Source organism: Chenopodium quinoa, unplaced genomic scaffold, assembly GCF_001683475.1.
Source record: "Chenopodium quinoa cultivar QQ74 unplaced genomic scaffold, ASM168347v1, whole genome shotgun sequence".
NCBI lineage: Eukaryota > Viridiplantae > Streptophyta > Magnoliopsida > Caryophyllales > Amaranthaceae > Chenopodium > Chenopodium quinoa.
This window is the reverse complement of record NW_018743937.1, coordinates 94,340-117,024: the sequence shown is the minus strand read 5'-3', so window position 1 is coordinate 117,024 and position 22,685 is coordinate 94,340. Positions and strand designations below refer to the sequence as shown.

The 22,685-nt window shown below is 33.5% G+C and overlaps 1 protein-coding gene across 3 annotated transcripts; it reads left to right on the top strand.

Annotated features, from left to right (window-relative positions):
• The first annotated feature begins 392 nt into the window (after positions 1–392).
• Positions 393–15,240, top strand: LOC110688677 (protein NLP3-like). Of its 3 annotated transcripts, none has more exons than XM_021865413.1 (5): positions 393–603; positions 969–1,265; positions 12,846–12,929; positions 13,318–13,527; positions 13,864–15,238. In XM_021865413.1, exons 2-5 carry the CDS (start codon positions 1,013–1,015, stop codon positions 14,859–14,861), a joined length of 1,545 nt encoding a protein of 514 aa, XP_021721105.1. In that variant the 5' UTR covers positions 393–603; positions 969–1,012; the 3' UTR covers positions 14,862–15,238. The 3 variants fall into 3 exon arrangements, with proteins under 3 accessions (XP_021721105.1, XP_021721104.1, XP_021721103.1); XM_021865412.1 differs by lacking the exon at positions 393–603 and adding an exon at positions 625–857 and having other exon boundaries at positions 13,864–15,240; XM_021865411.1 differs by lacking the exon at positions 393–603 and having other exon boundaries at positions 625–1,265; positions 13,864–15,240.
• Positions 15,241–22,685: the final 7,445 nt, after the last annotated feature.

The following is a 22,685-nucleotide window of genomic DNA, read 5'->3' as shown; positions in this document are numbered from 1 at the left end:
AGTTACACTATCAGTGTTATTTATAGGAGTTACTCGATCAGCTGAGGTTACTTAGTCATAGTTATAGGGGTTACTTTGTAATTTTACAGGCGGTCACAAGCCAGACACAAGACACACTAAGGCCTTGTTTGGCAAATGGCTGTTGGAGGTTGGTTGTTGGCTGGTTCACTTGGCTTGTTTGACCGGTTGGAATGTTTGGCTGTTTATAATGGTTTTTGAAATTGGTTGTTTAAGCTGGCTGTTTATAAAAGTGTTTGGTAAATTAATTGTTGGTTGTTGGCTGATTATTAGATAATTTGTGGGCCAACAAGCCAAAAGCCAACAAAAAAGTTACTCAAAACAACTTTTTCATTTTGGCTTAAAAGCCAACTTTTTCGCTGACTAAAAAGCCAATTACCAAACACATTTTTTGGCTATTTGACCACCTAAAAAAGTCAAAAGCCAAAAGCTAACAAAAAATCCATTAAAAAGCCAATTACCAAACATGGCTTGGTAGAAGGTTCAAATAACAAAAGACATTTCAAATTTTGAAGAAAGCTAGAATAGAGCTAAGGGTCCTAAATTCCTAATTCAAGGTATAATATGAACTGATCTTCATTCAAGGTAAGGGGTTTTACCAAAAAAAAAAAAAAAAATTTAACGACTACTATTTTTGTCCCCTTTTCGTTTAAAAAACAAGTTGTATCCCTTTCATAATTAACGTGTCACTTTATGTAATTATGAATACACTTCAATACTTGTGTATATATAATGGGCTATTGCTTGCAATACTGGATGCCATAAACAGAACAAAAGTCAGAAACAAAAGAGAGACAGCATGAATTGGAACAAGTCAAAGTGTCTTAAAATTTGCCAAAGTAATTTGCTAGATTATGTTCTATTTATCAAGATTAAGAGGGAATTATCATCCGTCAATAATCATTCTTTTTTGTTGTTCTTGACAAATTTCCTTTGGCGTCCGTCTTCAGCTGTAGAAATTCAAACCGATGGAAGTTGTAAGAAGAAGATTGATATGTTATGGTTAGAAATAAGGTGTTACGACTGCGTACGAATAAGGGACAAACTGAAAGACGTGATTTATAGCTTATTAGCTCTATTCGATCGTCCTACTTGGGCTACTGTTATGCTCCGGGACTTGTCTAAATCTAACCACAAAGTTTGCAGACTCTTCTTTGCAAGAATATTTGCAAATGATTGGAGGAAACACTTGGTATTCGTTTCTGAATTGACCTTCTACACCTGCAAGTTATCTTCATCGGCATCTTGTAAGTTTCCTAGCACCTTCGTTGAATTCCTATTTTTAAGATGTCTTTATACTGGTTGTTTGAAATATGACTACCATATTATCTTAATTATAAAACAATACTTCCTCTGTGTTTTTTTTAAGTGTTACACTTCTCATTTTCGACTTTTTTTTTCACAAACTTTTAAAAAAATCGGGTGTACAATAATTATTGTACATCCATTATAAAGATAACCTAAATTGATTAAAAATTACCCCTGAAATGAATAAAAGTTACCCCAATATGCGTTAAAGTAACCCAATTCAAATAAAAATTATCTACGCTTTATTAGTAACGAATCACATTTTAAATGACTAAAAATCAATTATTAGTGATTGAATGTAATTAAATTACCTCTATAAAACTTTTCTTGTTGTTGATTTATATAAAAATTGTATTATGTTTAGAGTTACCCAAAAAAGACAAAAAGTTACCCTAAAATTGGCTAAAAGTTACCCTTATACGGCTCGATGTACACTAATATTAGTATAAACCGGATGTATACAAAAGTTTTGGTTTTTATTAAGTGTTACGCTTCTTTTTTTTGGCTAAAAGCTACATTAAACTATTATATCTCTCTCCTCTCACGGTCCCCACCCAAAACCACTATTACTTTTTTATTATATATTTCCTTTCACATTCATTATTTTTCAATAAACTATTAACCTCACTATCTTTCTATTACAATTTTTTAATACTCCAACTACCCCACTTACCTCTTATTTTATTTAAGTCAATTAAATTGCCTAAAACTATATGCCGGTCAAACTGTAACACTTAAAAAAACACGGAGGAGTAATATGATCGTCTATTTTTTTTTCTTTACATTATAATATGAAGACAATTAGACTTTTAATACCTACAATACGAATATTATTTTTGAATATCATAATCCAGCATTAAAAAAAAATATATTTTTCGAGAAATTACAAATTAAAAATAAAAATTACATAAATTAAACCAAATATTGAATAAATTAAAAATGTTGATGATATTCTTATGTACCAAAAATAAAGAAATATGCTTTATAATTTGAGAAAAGGAAAAATTGTCAAAAATAATACAAATTTTGAGCAGTCCGCTAAAAACAAGTCAATATTTTAATTATTTCTGAATAATACAAACTTTAAGGGACATCTGCTTTAGACGAGTTATTTTACCTACAACTTATTTGACCGATTAATTTTTTAAATTATCTTATAAACTTGTTTGACATTTTAAAAAAAATAATACAATAACATGTATTCCATATAACATGATCAACAAGTAACTAACCAATTTTAACTTATTTAAAACGGATACCCCTCAAAGTTTGTATTATTCGGAAATAATTAAAAGATTGACTAATTTTTACGCACCGCTCAAAGTTTGTATTATTTTTGACCTTTTTTCCGAAAAGAAAATAAATCAATTATGGACTACATAATCATTAAAGTATATGTGATAATTATATTTCAAACAACCATTATTTAAAATATTCATAACTCTTTCGCGCTTTATTTATAAATGTTTGTAACACTTTGGACTTTGCAATTTTCATCCATTTTTGAAATGTTTACTGTTGATTCCATTTTAGCATGGGTTCATTGTTATTGTGAAGATTTATATTTGTTACTCTTCCATATCACTAGCCCCACTCGCAAATATTCTTTACTTTATATCGTATTGTAACACCCTAGAAATTCCTTTCCTTTAAATACCCATTCTACTCTTTTAAAAATACGATTTAGGAATAACTAAGACATTACCGCCACCGTGAAAACGGCTAAGGCAATTATCAAAGATACACAGCGGAAGACTCAAAATTAAAAACCGATTAAACAAGTCAACCCAAAGTCAACCAAACGAAAATAAAGTTTAAAACCAAACGAAAATAAAGTTTAAAACCAAACGAACAAGTCAAATAAAATCAAATTACAACTTGGACCATTAAAGGCCCTTATTCAAAAACCGTTCCCAAATCAAACCTTTATGTTAGTCCACACATAGTATATCATAAATAAATAAAGCAATAAACACATTGTAATCTAATGAAAACTAGTAGGATTCACTTTTCACTCATGCCCCATCATGATCATGCTTCAATACCTGAAATGTTTATCTCTACTTGTTTCCACTACTCTTCATTAAAAATGGGTCATCATAGGGCCAAGATAAAGACATGGCCAAAAACACAAACACACACAATCAGCAAAGCTGAGTACATAAGCGTAAATTAGCCACACTAACATGCTTTCACCTATCAACACACACTTACCTCATTGCACCTGTTTACAAACACACTAATCAACATAACATAATGACTAGACACTAATTAATTCATTTTGCATTGATTACGCATCGAACGGGTTTCCACCTCCTAACCTCCCCCAAATAAATTTGAGGTTAACTGGCACGGGAGCTAACCGTGCCAGCGACAAAACCACACAAAGGTGGTGGAATTCCTGCGCATAATAATAAATAATAAAAAAGGAATATACAGCGTCCTGTACTCCATTAGAAGTTATGGTTAAATATAAAACCCCATAACTCCCCCCATTGTTCATACTCAAGGTATATACGTTCCAAGAGTTTTTGGTGCGTAATCTCTTTCACTTTACGTTATTTACATATTATTAAACTTGGTGATGACTCTCAAAGCATAATAAGTCAATCAACAATAATTATACAATCAAACAAACATACCAATTTAATTCTTGAATAATTAGTGACCACATATTATTTATTGTTGAATCATTTTTAATTCTACCTCGGTGTCAAAGACACCTTAAACGCATAATGCGCCAAAAATCTTATCCCTCGGTGTTAAAAACACCTTAAGTGCACAAAGGCACCAACATACTATTTATTCCTTGTGTACATAGACACTTATATAGCTCCTTCCTCATGCTTAAAGCATCAATAAAAATATTTGAACCATAATAAAATTCCTTTTCAATATTCCAAACATAATTAAACATGTAGTTTAATTAATTATGCATTCTAACATGCCATAAATAAAAGTGTGGTTCAAACACAACATGCCCAAAATATTATTTTCCAACCATAAACCATCACAAATAATTCATGCTTCACAATTCAATCACCAACACCATAAATTCACAATTCCATACATAAACCTTAGCATGATACTACTTGTAATTGATTGAAATCAAGCCTAGTATGATTCTACATCGTCAAAATATGCTAAGTACGCGAACGTACCTTGAGTACGTTATTAAAACTGCCACGACTAGTAGAAATCGCTTACTTCAAAGTCTCCTACACATTAAATCCATAATAGAGTATTAATATCCACTCTAAACAAATTTCCAGCAATATATACTATTTTAAAACCCTTCATAATTTAATTAGAATAAGCTGAAATTATATTTAAAAAACCATAAATTAAGTCCCAATTAATGGATAATTAAAATTTCTTCAAGAAACCTAATATCAAGTGTTCTACATAAAATTCCAGCACTTTATTATAATTAAAACTTGCTGTAATTAGGTTTTAAAACACTTAAAACAAAGGCCTACCCTATTATACATCATAATCTTTCAATAAATCATGAGTCAAGAACCTAGGGTTTCAAAAATTGGGGCTTTTTAATTAAAAACCAAATCTGAAAATTAATTAACACAATTACAATAACCAAACATCAAAATTAAACCTCCAAACTCATAATTTATAATTAGACTATAGCATAGATTAGTTTTGGGTAATAAAGATTTGATTTTTAAAAAGAAAACCTTTTTTTTTTTCCTTTTTGAAAAACGGGGCTGCCGACAGCAGGGGGCCGGCGCCACTGCTGGTGGTCGCCGCTGCTGCCGGCTGGTGCTAGTGGCCGGCGGCCCACCGGTGGTGGTGGATGCCGGTGGTGGTGTGTGCGGCAAGAGGGGAAGGGAAGGAGAGAGAAAGAAAAAAAGAAAGAGAAAAAAATAAAGAGAAAAGGGAGAGAAGTTTACCTTGGGTTTTCTCCACTCTGAGCAACGTTGAATTGCCTCATAAGAGGGATATTTATACCCCTTCTCTATCTCCCCTTTTACCCTAAACTTTCCTGCTTTAGTTTTTCCTAATCCCTTCCCTACTAAAACTTGTTAAAAAAAATCATAATTTCTTAAAATAAAACCCCAACTTCTATTAATTAATTAAACGACCTTTCCTTTTGTAAAATATTCCCAATTTACATGGGATAAATAATTAAAACATCATAATTAAAATGCTAGAGTTATTTAAATACCCTTATAAAATATATATATTAAATAAAATACGTATAAATGTATGTATATTAAATAAAATACGTATAAAAATACGGGGTATTACACGTATTCATTCCCAAAAATGTTACTTTAATTTATTTTAGAAAATTTTAACATTTGCTACCAGCGAAAGCACCTTGCTTCACATTTACTGTATGTTGAATTTTTTATTTTTAATTTTACTACCACCCAAATCCCAAAATTATAGATATCACTACCTGTTGCCTTATGTCGTTACTGTTTTTGGTAGTGGGGCCCAACCACCGTCCAACCACCTCATTGCCGCCTTCCAGCAACCCTAGTCACCTCACTGCCACCGCTCCATCTTTAGCTACCCTCATTGCCACAGTGGCACCGTCCAACCTCCCTTTCCCCATCAACGCTGCCATGAAACCTCACTGCCAACCCCCTCCCCTCCCCGACAACCGGCTAACCCTTTCCCCTGGACGTCACTAAGCCTCTCCCCTCGTGACTACCACTATTACATCCCCTATCCATCCCCAAAGCAGCCATCAATTTTTCTCTCTCCTTTGGTACGACCCCAGCCACCGCGATGCACACTGTCGCCTTTCCTCCTTATCCCTAACCACAGTCCCGAAGCCCACGAAACCCTAGAATAACCCATCTCGTACCTCTAAAACCTCCAAATCATTCCTCCTCCACTCTCAAAAATCCTGATTCGGGGCTGGGCGAGGAGAAATCGAGAGGTTTCAAGGGTAGGGAAGGGGCTATATTAGGATTTCATGGAGGGAAAGGCATTTAGGGGCTAGGGCAGAGCAGCGGTGTCGCGCAAGGGATTCTGGTGTGTCGGCCGAGGTCTGGGGTTTTCTGGCGGTTAGATAACGACGTTTGGGCACGACACGGGGGGGGGGGGAGGTGGCTGACGGGGATAGGAGTTGGCTGGGAATGTTTTTTTTAAGTTTTGTTTTTTTTTAAATTAAATTATTATTTAATGAAATAATGGGTCCCACTTAACGTAATTTTAACGGATTCCGTTAAGTGGTAGCAATATCTATAACTTTGGGGTTTGGGTGGTGGTATGATAAAAAAAAAAAATTAAACCGTTAGTAAATGTGAAGCAAGGTGCTTTCGCTGGTAGCAAATGTCAAATTTTCCTTTATTTTACAAATTTTATGAGCAATTTAATTTCTAGTGTACAAGTATTTACGATTGTCACTTAGGAGTATTATTTATGATTGTAGGAGGATTTTAGAGTATAGTGGTAGCATGACATGATGATTATTCACATGTCTTGTATTTTTGTTTTGTAAGAAACCTTGGCGAAGTATGTGGGGAACTCACCTTGTGATTTAAGCCACACCAAATACATTTGCTGGGAGTAAGTGAATTCTCTTACCTCTCACTATATCCTCTACTTTCTAGAACTGATTACCTGCATTGCTAGACTTAATTAATCTGTGGGAGATGCTAATTCCATTGGATCATTCATCCTAACCACGAAAAAAATAGTAATAAATGACTTTCATGGACCCATAATCAAAAGACAACTTTGGGTAAATTTTCTCATGCTTATCTAAAAAGGTCTAGGTTAAAATTTATACATAGTATATAGATCTAGACGATTAAGTTGTCTAAACCAACACATGGTAGAGTTGAAGACATGCAATACAACTTTTTTTTTTTTTGAAAAGTAAGATACAAGAAAATTAGGAATGTCTTGTCGTAAGACTGTAACCTAATTTATCGAAAAGTAAAAAATAAGAAAATTTGCTATCTTGGGGTCAATTTTTTGATGGGTCGGGATAGAATAGCCTAGACAGTCAACATAATCTACTGTTCGATTTCCTTCAAGATAGATATGCTGAGATTCAAAAGCTGAGAAAGACTCCAGAATCCTTTTGATGTCATCCATGAGCAGATGCAGCCTTTAAGGGAACCAGAATTTTCCCTATAAAATGTTAATAACACTTAGATTATCTCCTTCAATGAAAATATGGGAGATGTTATGGTCTCTTGCTAAAATTAGACCATTACAAAGAACAATAGCTTCAGCCAAAAAAGACCGGACAAGAACCCAAATTATTAGTGCGAGGAGCTATGTGGTTACCTAGGTGTTCACGAAGGACCACACCAGCCGTTGCCGAGTTATGTAAAGTAGAGCCATCAAAGTTTAGTTTACAAAAATCTAGAGGCGGAGGAGACCAAGAAATAAAAGAAGGGGTAGGAGGGGAAGCATAGGAGTGAGCGGGAGGATCAGTAGAATGGAGATTATTCAAATGAGAACGGGCTAGCCATTCTTGAAAAAGGGTAAAAGCACCACGAAAAATGGTATCAACGGTAGGGTTAAAATTCATAAAGATAATAGCATTTTGACATTTTCAAATGCTCCAGAATAGAAGGGCTATATTTGAAATATCCCTTAGAGAAGAAGCTTTAAGAGAGTGTAAAAGGTCATGGACTGACGAAGAAGAGACAAGGGAGCCGACCCAGTTATGCACAACCATAGAAGACCAAAAATCTCTAATAAAAGGGCACGAAAGAAAAAGTTGGTCTTGAGATTGAGGAAGGGAGTTACAAAGGGCATAAATGGGAGAGACATCAATAATGATGTCTAATAGGAAGACAATTTAGGAGAATTTGCCATAAAAACATCATAATTTTGGGAAGGATATCAAATTTCCAAATCCATTGAAATTACCATTTAAGGGGTAAGATAGAAGGAGAGTGAGCTAACCAAGTTGCAAATTTGACCAAAAATTCTCCATCCTTAGAAATTCCCCAACAAAATTCATCTGGAACAGGGGAGGAAGGAAGAGGAATACCTCGAATGAGGTGAGAAAGATCATGTGGGAGATAAGATGGCAAGAGGGAAACATTCCATGAATTGTCATCAGTGATAAACATATCTACGGTAATATCAATATTGGAAATTGTATCCGGGTCCAAATCTAATAATGCTATGATATTAGTGTCAGCGCACTAAATGTCTACTAAAAGAGGATAGAGGAACCATTACCAACTTTCAACGGAGTCCTCTAATTAAGAGAGCTTGTGTTTGTAGTAATTTTTTCCAAATCCAATAGTCTTTAGACTAAGAACGGTAAGTCAAAAAATGGGGTTGTCTAAGATATTTTTCCGTAACCGATTGAACTGACAAGTTGGTAGGATCGTAAGAATTTTCCATCCTAACTTAGCTAAGAAAGCAGAATTAACAGCATCATATTTACGCAAGCCTAAACCACCTTGGCTTTTAGGTTGACAAATAGTATCCCAAGCAACCATAGACATACCTGCCTTAGACGGAGATTGCTTCCAAAAGAAATCACGATTAATTTTGTCTAGAGAAGAGGTAACAGAAGACGGTACATAAGATGTAGTCATGGCATTAGAGGGGATAGCCTGAAGATGACTTTGAATTAAAATCACCTTGCAAGCTGTAGAAACCAAATTTGTGGTCCAGGAATTCATTTTATGATCAGCTTTAGCAATAAGATGCTGAAAATTATCTTTAGTATAATGTGACGAGGTAAAGAAAACCCCTAAATATCGACCAAGAAATGATTTAGGGGATATATTAAAGAAACACGCTAAAGAAGATTTAGAATTATTAGATACATATTTAGAAAAAATAATAGAAGACATAATAAAATTAATAAGCTAACCAGATAACATGGACAATTCATCCAAAGTATTTCGAAGAGTAGACACAAGTGTAGAAGTGACCTTGCAAAATAGAAGACTATCATCCGCAAAGAGTAAGCAAGGTATATTAGGCGCTACTTGTGCAATTTTAACCCCGAGGCCTAAGGAATTTTTTTATTAAGAAGTAATAATTATTTTGTCAGTACTTCCATACATATAACAAAAAGAGTCGTGTAGTGGAAAACTGATCTCCTTGTCGTAACCCCCTAGAAGGTTTAATGAGAGAAGTGGTGACATTGTTGACAATAGGAAAATAAGACACAGTGGTAACACAAGCTTTAATCCAATTAATCCAAGTAGCATTAAAGCCAAAGGCGGACAGCGTAGCCCATAAAAAATCTCATTCAATGCAATCATAGGCCTTTTCCATATCTAGTTTCAGAGCTAGCCAACCTATTTTACTTTTGGACTTAATGAATATGTATAGAATTTAATGACCCAACAAAATATTATCCTGAATAGGATGATTTGGGGAAAAATCATTTTGGTGAGAGCCTATGATCTTCTTTAAATAAGGTTTCAATCTAACAACCAAAATTTTGGAGATTGTTGTATAAAGTACATATACTAATGGGTCTACACTTACGAGCCTTCGAGGGCAAGTGGACTTTAGGAATTAACGTGATAATATTATGATTTACTTCCTTAAGAAAAATACCATTGTACAAAAAACCTTTTATAGCTTTACAAATATCTTGACCAATTATGTTCCAATAAAATTAAAAAAAAATTGGGCCAAACCATCTTAACCAGGAGCTTTATAAGGGGACATGTCAAAAAAAGCAGCACGTATCTCATCATCTGTGAAAACCATTGTGAGTTGCAGATTGTAATCTGGAGAAATGACCGGGTCAATCCAAGGTGAAGAAATGGTTTGATAAGGCTTATAACCAGATTTAAATCTATTAGAGAATTCAGTAAAGAAAGAGGTCTGTAATATCGGATGGATTATCAACCCAATGATTATCATCATTTTGAAGACGATAAATTTGCTTTTTTTTACTAGAGCGAACCTTAACTGATTCATGAAAAAATCTAGAGTTGTGGTCACCTTTAGTTAATCATAATTTTCTTGAATATTTACCCTAAAAATGTTTACCAAACAAAAGAATCTTTTCACGCCTGCGAATCAACCGAATAACGTATTGACGTACATGGGAATTATCCGGAAAAAGGTAGCAATTGAGATTCTACATAATCAATTTTGATTGATTCAAACTTAGTTTAGCTTGCACATTACCATATTTATAATGATGCCAATGCTTTAAGTCTGTTTTAGCACGCTTCAATTTTTTTAATATGCAAAAGAAACGAGAGCCAGTATGACGGGTCTTCCAATTCTTAACGATAATATTCTTAGCTTCTACATCTGAAGTCCAGATATTCTAGAATCGAAATGAAGAAAGTCAGGGTGTCAAATTATTGTTAGTAACCAAAACAATAGGGAAATGATATGAAACAGAGAAGTTTTTATATAAGAGAGTAGCATCCGGATATAAAGAAGACCATTGAGAACTAACAAAGGAACGATCTAATCTTTCATAAATAATGTGGGAGCGAAAAGGATGTCTATAGCTTGCCTAAACTGAGCAAAATGCTGGAGTCTAAAACACCTAGCAGGGGACAGGGGTTTTCCATCTTACTTATCATTAAGTAAATATAAGCCATTAAGATCCCCGATAATATGCCATGGTAGGGAAGAACACATAATTTTCTCACGAATTGGTCATTCTTAGTGCATATTTAAACATTTTTAATAGAGTATGTAGATATCTTTATTTTATTTATTTTATTTACAAGAGTATGTTCATAATTTTTATATAGTTTGTTTTTCGAATTTTCATTTTGTATGATATGGGTCTGTAGATGGAATTTGTTAAATCCATCTAATTCAGTCAAAGTATCGATTAGTTACTTGTATTACATTAATTTGAATGGTAATGCTTATTAGTACAAAAACAGCCTTTTGGCCCATGCCATGCATAAGCTATATATAAGAATATTAAAAAAAAAAAAAAAAAAAAAAAAACCTAAACAATTTTTTGTCCCTTGGAATGAATAATCTCAAAGAATGTTTTAGGAAAGTTGTTGTAACCATCATGTGATTTAAAATCTATTAATTAATGAAAGTCGAGGAGCAGGGGAAGAAAATAATTACTTTGTATGTGAATTGAATAGGTGTTATAGTGGTTTTAATGTTAACATTTTAATTATTTCTCAATATGTTAGGATCGTTATGGCAGCGGTGGGGGAGTCAAGAATTAGGGATCTATGGCTGCAATATTTCAGGAATGTGGTGGTGGTGGAGGAAGAAACAGAAAATAAGAAGCAAAGAGTGATGGAGAAAGGGGTACAATGGCCATGCTAGCTAGGTAGTAAAACACTAGTGATGCTTAGCTCCTCACCTATATAATGGTAGTCTCTTAATGGTTATGACTTCATACTTGTTGATAGTGGTTCCTTACCCTCAATTGTTCTTCTAAAGAAACATGTACTTGTATAAGATAAGGGAGAAAAATCAAAAGATTGAGCTTGTATGGCGAGTGGGTCGGAGTGTGTGGTTTTTTTGCGAATGGAATGAGTTAGTAAGGCTAAGAAAATAGGACAGATTGGTGGGATGGGCTTTGTAGGGTTACCACAATAGGATAGAAGAATAAGAGGCTAATGTAAACAATGGACATAAGATGTTTAGTGAAGTAAATTTTGACTTTAAAATTGGATAGATTGGTGGAATCGCTTTGGGTGTGTGGTGGTGAAGGAAAGGTTACAAGATTGGGGGGGGGATAACGGTTTAATGAATGTTATGGTGGAAAGGAACCAATTTTTTAAGTAAAAAAAAAAAAGTTGTTGCACACACCTAATATTATAGCTGATGTTGTGGAGTACATTCGCTTCAGGCTATGTCGTAACATGATTCAATAGGTAATTTTCGACTCTAAATTTTCATTGCATGAAATTATTTATTTAGTTAATTACTTATTATTTTCTTAAACTAACATATACATGGTTGTTCTAGTTTTTCACAATTGTTCAATGTAACATGATTAGAAAATTAAGCTACAACATCTTGTAATTCACAGAATCATAATTGCCCTTAGTGACATGTAATAGACTCTCTTAGATTGGGATCTTATCTATTTCATTCTTTGTCAAAATTTATTTTTTATTTGAATTTCATTTCTTAGTCGTTTGATCTTTTTCAATCACTACTATTAATTAGTAAATATAGTTGGGGTTGTGTCAGACCTGTGTGCCTTATGCTTGGCAAGATCCAACAAAAGGCTATGCCCACTTTGTACATGTCGAATAACAAAAATATTCAAAAAGCCAACTAGACTAGCCTTAATACACATTACACTTTGTTGTATATATAAATTAAATTGGTGTACTAGCATTCTTGTTTTGTATGGTGCGTTGTTGTGCTTATGTGAAAAAAATGTGAAACACTATAGGATCTACATACATAGTAGAGAGTTATAACTAAATAGGTCATTCCAAATAATGGTCTTATCTTTCTCTTCCTCAGATTGGAGTATTTTAGGTTTTTCTTTCACTATAAAATAATTTAAATTTCTTCTAATTACTATAATTTGGTAAAAAAAAGGTAACGAATAATTTTTTAAAAAAATAACATCCTTGACAACGTACATTTAGGTGATCTTGAAGCAAAACACAAGAACTCTACAAATGGATCGGATAATAAGTCTCCAAGCACTAATTTGTTGCTTCACCCAATAGGTAATTCCTTGTTTTAAAAATTAATTCCTTTTAAATATCAGTTATTTTTAATATTTTCTTTTAATCCATCATATATTTAGTCGTAATAGTATATGACTATATGTAATTCAACATAAGACTCATGTTCAACAATATGTAGAATTATATAATATCAATACACTAATTACGTAGTATTAGTTAACAAATCAATATAATTTGATTCAATTAATTTAAAATCTTATTATTCGTGCATGATATTTACTCAACATCTTTTTTTATTATGGGATTCAAAATAATGTCTTTTCAACAAGTGAAATTATTATTTCTTAAAACCTTTTTTTAATTTTAGATATGTGAATGGGATTTATCCTTCCATCACTTTGGTACTTAACGTTTTGTAAATTGGCAGAGATACAACATAATAAAAGTATAACACTGAACATCAATAATGGAGCTGATCAAAAGAAGAAATGCCAAAATACTTCTGTAAACAAAGGCAAGGAAGTAAATTTTCTTAAACGTAAACGAGGGAAAGAAGAGAAAAAAGTGAGTTTAGAAGACATAAATTCCTATATTTCTCGAAGTTTCACTCTTATTGAAGCTGCAGAATGCCTTAAAGGTACGTCATCTCATTTTTTTCCTCTTAAATTGGTTAGCTTGCCAGTAATATCCTTCAACACTTACATGCATACTACTAATGATATATAATGTTCTTGACATTTATTGTTTGCACAAGAATTAAGGCTACATCACATTCTACTGGTCTAGGGATCAAATCACATAGGGCTCATTTATGGAAGTTTAAGCATTAAATGTTTCCTCTTTACATTTCTTACTGCCTAATGATGATTTTATATCAATATACTTTTCTAAGACTAATTCAATAGCTGTAAGAATTTTATTTACTAGTTTGCAACATTCTATATGAATTCTTACTTGGGAAAAATTATTTCAGTGAGCAGGTCTACCTTGAAGCGTAAGTGTAGGCAATTAGGAATTTCTCAATGGCAACCAAACAATAGAATAAAACGTTTTCGACGTACTTCACAAAGTAAAAAGGTTTCCGAAATTTCTTCTAAACTTGAAGTTGCAAGCCTAAAATCAATCTCTTCAGCACTAGATGACGATGTTGTTAATCAGTGCATGCAAGCTCCATGTACAAGTAAAACGGAGCCAAAATTTCCATCTCAATCAAAAAAAGTAATCCTTGATTCAATCTCTCTAAGGCCGGATGATGTAAGTCAAAACAAAAGTGTTTATGGTACTCAAAGTGATGAAGGATTATTATCAAGACTTAAAGCTGCAACCCTGAACTCAATTGTTTCAATGAAAGATTTAAGCCAATACATGACAAAGTATGATACTCACAAGAGTGAAAAGGTAGCTCAATTTGGTTCTTCATCGCGAGATGTCAAACAATACAAATGTTTAAATCAGAATTTAAGTGATCATAGATCATTAGTACTCTTTCCAATTACACACTCTCATGCATGTAATAGGACTACATCAGACACAAATAAAGGAAATACAATAACAAATGACAAATTGGTTGAATCCAATGAAGAGATTTTCGTGCATAGTTCGGCTATAGGCCAATATTCAAGCGTCTTCTCTCCACCACTAAAACAAGCTCGTGTGCAAGATGGAATGACATCACTCATAAAGGCCACATACAAAGATGATATGGTAAGATTTCATTTTTCCTTCAAAGAAAATATTACGGGGCTTAAGAAAGAAGTGGCACGAAGACTAAATTTAAAGTTGGGAACCTTTAAAATGAAGTATTTGGATGATGAAGATGAGTGGACTTTACTTGCATCTGATTTAGACTGGCAGGAATTTATATACATTTCAAGATCATCAAGAAAAAATGCAGTTCGACTATTGGTCCAAGATATTCAAAGAGAGGAGGAAGACAAAGGTGACCTTGAGATTACATTATTGAAGTTATGAAATATATATTCAATTATTGGTTTTCATGCATGGTTCCATTCATGAACTTTATTGTTCTTTATACAAATTTATGAATAATTTATTATTTCATGCAAATGAAAGATATTTTCCAAGTTTTCTTTAAACCAGATATACATAGTATTATTATGGAAAATTTGTTAGAAAGGAAGATATATGTTCACTTATTTGTGAGGAAGAACCTTCTTCTATGTTCAAAGTGGTGAGGAAGGAAAGTCATTTTTCTTGTGATTAAGGGGGAATCTAGTTATATACTTTATTTCTCTGGCTGTAGCCTAACACGTGTGCGCATGTGACTTTAAAAATTGTCCTCCGATCCCTTAATATTTTCCCACGTGTTCCCTCCTTTCTCTATTTTATCCCCAAATTCTTCCCTAATGTGTTTTCCTTGTAATCATGGGTTCCAAACCTGACCTAAAACATTCTCTCCTAAATTTTTTGACCAAATTAATTCTATCTTTTTTTAATTAAGTAATTGTCGCATCAGGTAAGATCAAATATTTTGCAGTTATGGTCTCCAATTTAATTGTAATTGAATTAGTTTTTGAATAATTAGGGGTTTAACATAATTCACTACAGTAAAACCGGGAAAAAATGCTTCGAAAACATAGGCAAATCTGCTGAAAAACGCCTTTGCGTTGGAGAAATGTCTGTCGTAAAACATTTTGTAGGAAATTTAACATTTTTCTATGGACATTCCGTTTGAAACCCATTTTCTAACGAAATTTTTAATGGGCTAGGTTCTGTCAAAGACTGATTGGGTCAATACTTTAAGTCCGTCGAAACATGTCAAGTTTCCGACGGATTAATTCCGTCGGAAATTTGAGATGCTTGTTTTTGTCAAAAAATTTCGACGGATGAAAAAAAACGTTTGAAAGTATACATTTTTTTGAGAAAATATAAGGTGCTTTCATCAGAAATAAAGAGATGCCTTTTTGGATTATTTTTCTCAAGAGAAACTTGCACCTATACATACACCTAATTCATGATCGAATTACTAAAATATATTTTTATATACATATAAATAATGCACGAGCAAAATACATAATCCGAAGTAATTACATATGCAAACTACACTAAACAAAAGCTATATATGTTACACAATCGGCGAGGTAACTTGGCCTACTTCGCCACTACCCGGGTAGTTCCTAAGGTCTCGATGCTGAGGACTGATAATGGAACATGTGTCGAAATTGGTGAAATGACTCATCATCTCATCCATCATCTGCTTATTTTTTCTCTCCATTTCAGCCATTCGGGATTCTATTTGGTTTTGTTTCTTGACTTTCATTTCACTTTGAATTTCACTTCGGATTTCATTGCGAAGAGCCTGCACCCTACGGCTCAAACTAATCCTGCATTCGAGAAACAACCGACGACGTGTACCGTGAAGAACTAGAAACTCGACCCATCTGGTTGCCATAGTATAGTTGTGAACTTTGGTCTAGTCCCCTAACACGACCCTTCTTACTGTGCCCACCCACCGTTTCCTAGTACAACTTATTATGACTCTTCCGAATCCCTTGACAACTTACTTCTTCAACATTTTTCTGGTAAGTCTCCTACAACATATAAATGATATGAAAAAATTATGTAAAAAAAAAACTACCAAACATAAGAAGTTAAAGGTTCATACTCTTCAACATTCAAGCAAACTGAGCAAAAATTACTCCTACTTTTCTTATTTTCCTCATTTCTTATTAAATGAAGTCATTCTTTCTCATAACATGTCAATATAAAATAGTTTAGGTGTATAAGGCGTGAAATCAAATGAATGGTGCACTTAACTATGTTTTAGGATGCATTTTCATCCAAATTCATTCAAATAGACAAATAAGGCTAAATGACTTTAACATTGCCCATTATTTTCTACATTTGTTATTGAATGAACTCATTATTTTTCCTAACATGTGAATATAGCATAGTTTTAGGTGGTTAAGGTTTGAAATCACATAAAAAGTGCAATTAAATGAAATAGGCCGGTGGGAGCAGCGATGGGGGAGTCTTAGGGGAAAGCAGCAGTGTCGGCGATGGAAATGCTCAAGGGTAGCAACGGGCCTGCGGAGGCTTCTCACTCTAATAGGGTTTTGGGGTTTCAAACTTGTATTCAAATCAGAAAAAGACCCCCTTTTTTTAATCGATACTTTCCGACAAAAAATAATTTCAGCGAAATAAATATTTTTTGACGGAAATGTTCTGACGGATTGAGCATCAGAATCCAACACATTTTTCAGAAATTTCTATTTTTCCAGCAGAACTTTAGGTCCGTCAAAGGCATTCCCTCATAAGTAGGCTTGTTTCTATAGTGGTTATTTCCATCACACTCTACCTTCTCGTTCTCTGCCATATCGGGGAATCATGGAACGTTAATTAGATCAAGAATAAAGAAAAAGAAAGGTAAAAGGTAGTCCATTTTTTTTATTGCTGGATCAAGAAATACATCGGAACAAGTTTGGAACATCCTTTGACTAGTACCGGCGACAAATCTCCTTATTTTCATCGTCAATAAGTTCACAACGTTTGTACCCCCAATCCCCACTTCAGTTCTTGTATTAGGTTTGCTAAGATCGATAGTTAAATTTTCGCTTTGTAGTCTTAAGTCAGTTGGGAGCTAGCCTCCTTTTTGGACCGTTATAAAAAAAACCTTTATGTATACCTACTTATTTATTTTATTCCTCGAACTATTAAAACAATTATTAACCAATTGCTAAAACTTTTATTAGTGACTCCTTGATCTATTTTATTTGATTAATCATATCAATCCATATGTCTACATTCACACATGTCACGTCTTACTAGGTAATTTGACCCCTAAAAATTGTAACAAATCTGAGTTTAACAACCCAAGAAGCACCCTTAGAGCAAGTTTAGCCCCAAGTCTTAAGACTTGAATGTGACATCATTTTTTGTGGTCCTCATTGAAAATTATGTCATCAAATTCTTGTTAAGAATTGCAAAAAATTTATCACTTTAGTCCTAAGACTCAAATATATAACATATTATATGTAGAAAAGTGTAAAAAAAAAAAAAAAAAAAGTAAGGTGGGTCCCAATCTCAAGTTTTAAGTTGAGTCTTGGAATTTCAAGACTCAACTTGAGACTTTCTTGAGATTTTAAGAAGAAAAATGGAAAAAGTCTTAAGCATAATTCTTAAGACTCAAAATGATGATGTCTTAAGACTTGGGGCAAAACTTGCTGATCCAATCGTTCTAAAACACACCATTTTTGCATTTGGGTACCCATAACTCAATGAAGGCCATAAGATCCATAGCCCATAATGACTACCTTTAAGACATTAATTAAGGTTTAATTACTACACATTATCATAGATATAGAATATTAATTCCTAATTGAAACAATCATATAATCCAAATCATATTATAATCAAGCTATCGAAGTTAAACTTTTTTTAACCTTACTCATATCACTCCACCTGGAAATAGGAAAGGTGATCGACAGTCCAAAATTTCAAACTTTCACATCACCTTATTTATAAAATTTGATAGTGACTTAAGAGGGTTCATTTGTTCTTCCTCACTTACAGGACCCTCTTCTTTTATTTATGCTCTAAAATGAACACTACTACACTGTTTTTCTTCAATCTTTTTGCCATAACAAGTGCTCCAAGAAACATTTCAAAACTTTAGGATGATGCTCACGCCAAAGCTCATGCTTGAGCCGGTGCCCAATGGGATCTCACCTCTTATCCCTCATCCGACCCCCAACTTACTTCTTGGATGCACTACAAAAATAAAAGCTTTTTAGAAATCAAATAAGTTTGGCAACAGATTTTTTAAACATTGCTAAATAGCAACGAATATAATTTCTTAATTGCCTAATTAAAAGAGACATTTTAGGTTTTAGTTTTTTTAATAATTAATGGTTACATGTTTTTTATTTGTTGCTTTTAAAAACAATTTGTCTTACTAGTTGTTACTAGATAACATCATATTTTTCTCTTGTTGCCATGTATACATGTAGAAAAAGTGCTATTTGTAACTGGCAAAATTGACTTTTTGTAACTGGCATTGTTGGTTGCGAATGCCACCGTTACAACTAGTAAAAATTATTCGTAACCGGCTCATGTTAGTTACAAATAATGTATTATTCGTAACTGGCATAACCCAACGCCAGTTACAAAAAGTATATTTTCCAAGTTAGAAATCACACTATTTGTAACTGACATTAAGTTACGTCGGTTACAATAAGGGTATTATTCGTAACTAGCATAACCCAACGCCAGTTACAAAAAGTCTATTTTCCAAGTAAAAAAGTTTACTATTTGTAACCTGCATTAAGTTACGTCGGTTACAATAAGGGTATTATTAATAACTGACAAATCATAACGCCGGTTACGAATATATTTTTTATTTTTTTTAAAAAAAATACTACTAGTAACTAGCACTAGATTACGCCAGTTACTAATAAATATATTTTTTAAAAAAAATGTTTGGTTCGAATACAAAAATGGTAGTATATCCTACCAAATGACCCATCATCAAATGGGTTATAACCTGTTACAATTCAACCAACAAAACACATACTACGAATACTTCCATACTTCCATACAATAAAAACACTCTAAATAGTCCCACACAACTCGAATTATTCATCCATAACCATACAATACAAAAAAATCAATTATACTTTAATTTCCAAAAATACAATTAAACTCGAATTAAAAAAAGCATTGATTTATAATTTAGAGATGTAATAACAATAACTGTAGGGAATATTTCAAGCGTTAACCCCTGGCTTGAACCCCACTGTGATCATACACTAAAGTACGGCGGCGTCTAAAAGGAAGAAAGATAGAGCAAAAGAGTAGCCAACAAGTTTTTTTAGGAACTTATAAACCGTTCACGAGGTGAAGGTTACACCCCTTAACGATCCAAGAGATCGTCAACTCCATAAGGTCTTGAACCAAATAGGGTTTGGGGATAAAGGTACAAATCCAACCTAAAAGAGATTGAACCTGCCCTAATAATAGGCCTCTACTTTATTCTGATCGTATTCATGTGCGCTTTCTGATTAACATGCAATCAATAGGATTAACCCTAAACCTGTTTATCTATGTTGGTTGAATATTAATGCACGAATAAATCTATTATTGGCGATCACTTGAATTATAATCAAATTAACCTTAAATAAGATTATTAATTATCTTATTAAGTGTGATTACAAGTACCAATTCCCATTAAACATGCATAAAAGGCGTGATCAAGCAATAACAATAAAATATCATCAAGCAACATAATAAAAATCAATATAATAATATATAATTATTAATATTAATAATAATCAAAACAATTATAAAAATAATCATGAATCATGTTAAAGCATAATAATAATAGCAAGATCCTAGGCATGATACTAACAAGATTAATAACAAACCCACGGAGACTGGAGCTGGAGCCGGAGCTGGTGGAGAGGTTACTCCTCGTACAGCGGAGTTTCATGCGATGATGGGTTTACGTCCTCCAGTGTCGTAGCTTGTACCTGTGTTTTTTATTTATTTATTTATTTGACTTTGTATAGAACTTTGCCTTTTGGTTAGACTCATTTTTTTAGACATATTTTGTATATACATACTATAATGAGTTTATTTTATTTATCATGTTTTTTTCATTTTTTTTATTATTATTATTGTGTGCATGTTTGTGTGTGCAAGTAAATGTGACAAATAATTTTTGCGCAAAAATTCCGTCATTTTTATTATTGATGGAGGGTATCCGACTTTCTCCCCCAAAAAAGAAAAAAAATGAAAAAAGGAAAAGACAAATAAAATATTGGATTTATAAAAACTTGGAAATTAGTCTAAATAAAATCCAAAAAAGTAATATAATTAATATAATATCTATATTAATTAAAAAAAGGAATAAAAAGATATTTAGAAAAGATAAGGAAGCCATAAAGTCATTAGCAGACTCGAATTAAGTTAAAAACACGGTTTGAGAAAGCGCATACGACGAGGCAAATTGGCGCCAGCTGGCGCCACGCGTTTTGGTGTAGCGTCAGGCGCTACACTTAGCGTTTGGCGCCAAGGTCTGGCGTCAGGCGCCAATAGTAGCGTCTGGCGCCAAATAGCGCTGACTCCGTATCCTTCCCAGATTAAAACTGCTCCGATTTCGTGCATAAATAGCCCCTTGCCAGCCAATTCTCTTCATAATTTCAGCAACTAAAATAATTCTTAGCTTTAGAAAAAATAATATCATGTCTCTAGTCACCAAGACTTTCACCAACTACACCCATGAATGGTGTCGGTCTCTTAATGCCAAAGAAAGAAAAGAATTAGATGTGTTTCACTTGGGGGGTATTTATGGTATCAAAGGGGTAGATCTCGACTTTGATTTTATTCATACCGCTCTAGAATATTGGGATATTGATACTCATTGCTTTAGAATAGGGTATGATGAAATTAGCCCTTTGCCGGAAGAATTTGGTGCTATTTTAGGTTTCCCTGCAATAGATCTCGTAGTAATCCCTAGGATAGATGCATATTATTATAAAGATTTTGAACGCTTCTTCAATTTAAAAGAAAGGGATCTATCAAAAATAGTAGATGGCAACATAGTTAATTTGAAAGAATTTGCTCGCCATTATTTTGATAAACCTCACTCCGAATCTCTTCATATTTATAGAAGAAGGGCTTTCTTATTTTGTATGCTTAATCAATTTTTTCTTACTAGTGTTAAAAATAATGAGGGTCAATCAATTATAACCACCGTGTTAGAACAAATTGAGTCAGGGAGAAATCCAATGCCATTGATAGTTGGAGAGACTATGATTAGTCTCGATGAATTAAAGAGGAACCTAAAAGCACCTTTTCGGGGCTCTCCATTTTATTACAGGTAGAAAAATAATATTTTTAATTACAGAAATCAAAAATATATTTTTGTATAGTAATAATAATTTATTTGCATTGCAATTTTTTTTACAGATGTGGCTAATGGAAAGGCTGGAATTAATTCGCCATCCAGACAACATTGAGAAGTACACTCCGAATTGCTTCGTGAGGAGGAAGAAACACTTCTCTAAGATGGGGAGCCACGAGTGGAAGAGGGTCTTCGAATCCTGCAATTTTGCCATCAAGTGGGTCATCTCTTGGTGGAAAATAGAAAGGATGGTTGGTGTCAACAAGAAACCTTTCTGCCGTCTTCCAAGCTTGTCCCGTATGACCTATTATTATCCCTACAGGGTAAAAATACAATACGGCCTACTTCTCACTATTCCTTCCGGAGATCTTCGTCCTCCTTACGAGTTCCCTGTCTCCCAAGAAGTAGACACATTTAACGCTTATTGGAGTGCCAGACCTCTATGGGAAGTAATTACCCAAAAGGTTCCTCCTTCCTTGCCTAATGATGTGAAGAAGTGGCTGCTGAAGAAACCTTCAAAGGACTTGAAGAAAAATCAGGGTAAAACTGATGTGAAGAGTCGTCTAGGTTACAAGGTGGTTCCTGTTAGGGAACGCTTAGGTGAAAGAATTGAATTCAAAACACCTGCAATGCCTAGGAAGAAAAGTACTACAAAAGATAAGAGGAAAAGGAAAGCTGACACCACAGAGAAAAAAGCTTGGGTAGAAAAGAAGTTTGGAGTCCTAGCTGAAGGGGAAACTATTTACTCCAAGATTGAATGTATGTCCTCTAAAGGATGCCTACTAGCTAAGGTTGTGGATGAGGAGGAGGAAGCAAAAAAAAATTGGAAAAGGGCTAGGAAAGAAAAGGAAGATTAGGAGCATTGCTTAATTTTCAATTATTACACTTAGTTTATAGTTTTTATTTAAAGTTAATCTGTTTAAGCTTTATTT

Coding starts and splice junctions, on each gene's coding strand:
- LOC110688677 (XM_021865411.1), top strand. CDS start 818: ATGAATTGGAACAAGTCAAAGTGTCTTAAAATTTGCCAAAGTAATTTG. Junction 12,930..13,317: donor TTTGTTGCTTCACCCAATAG/GTAATTCCTTGT, acceptor GTAAATTGGCAG/AGATACAACATAATAAAAGT. Junction 13,528..13,863: donor AGCTGCAGAATGCCTTAAAG/GTACGTCATCTC, acceptor AAATTATTTCAG/TGAGCAGGTCTACCTTGAAG.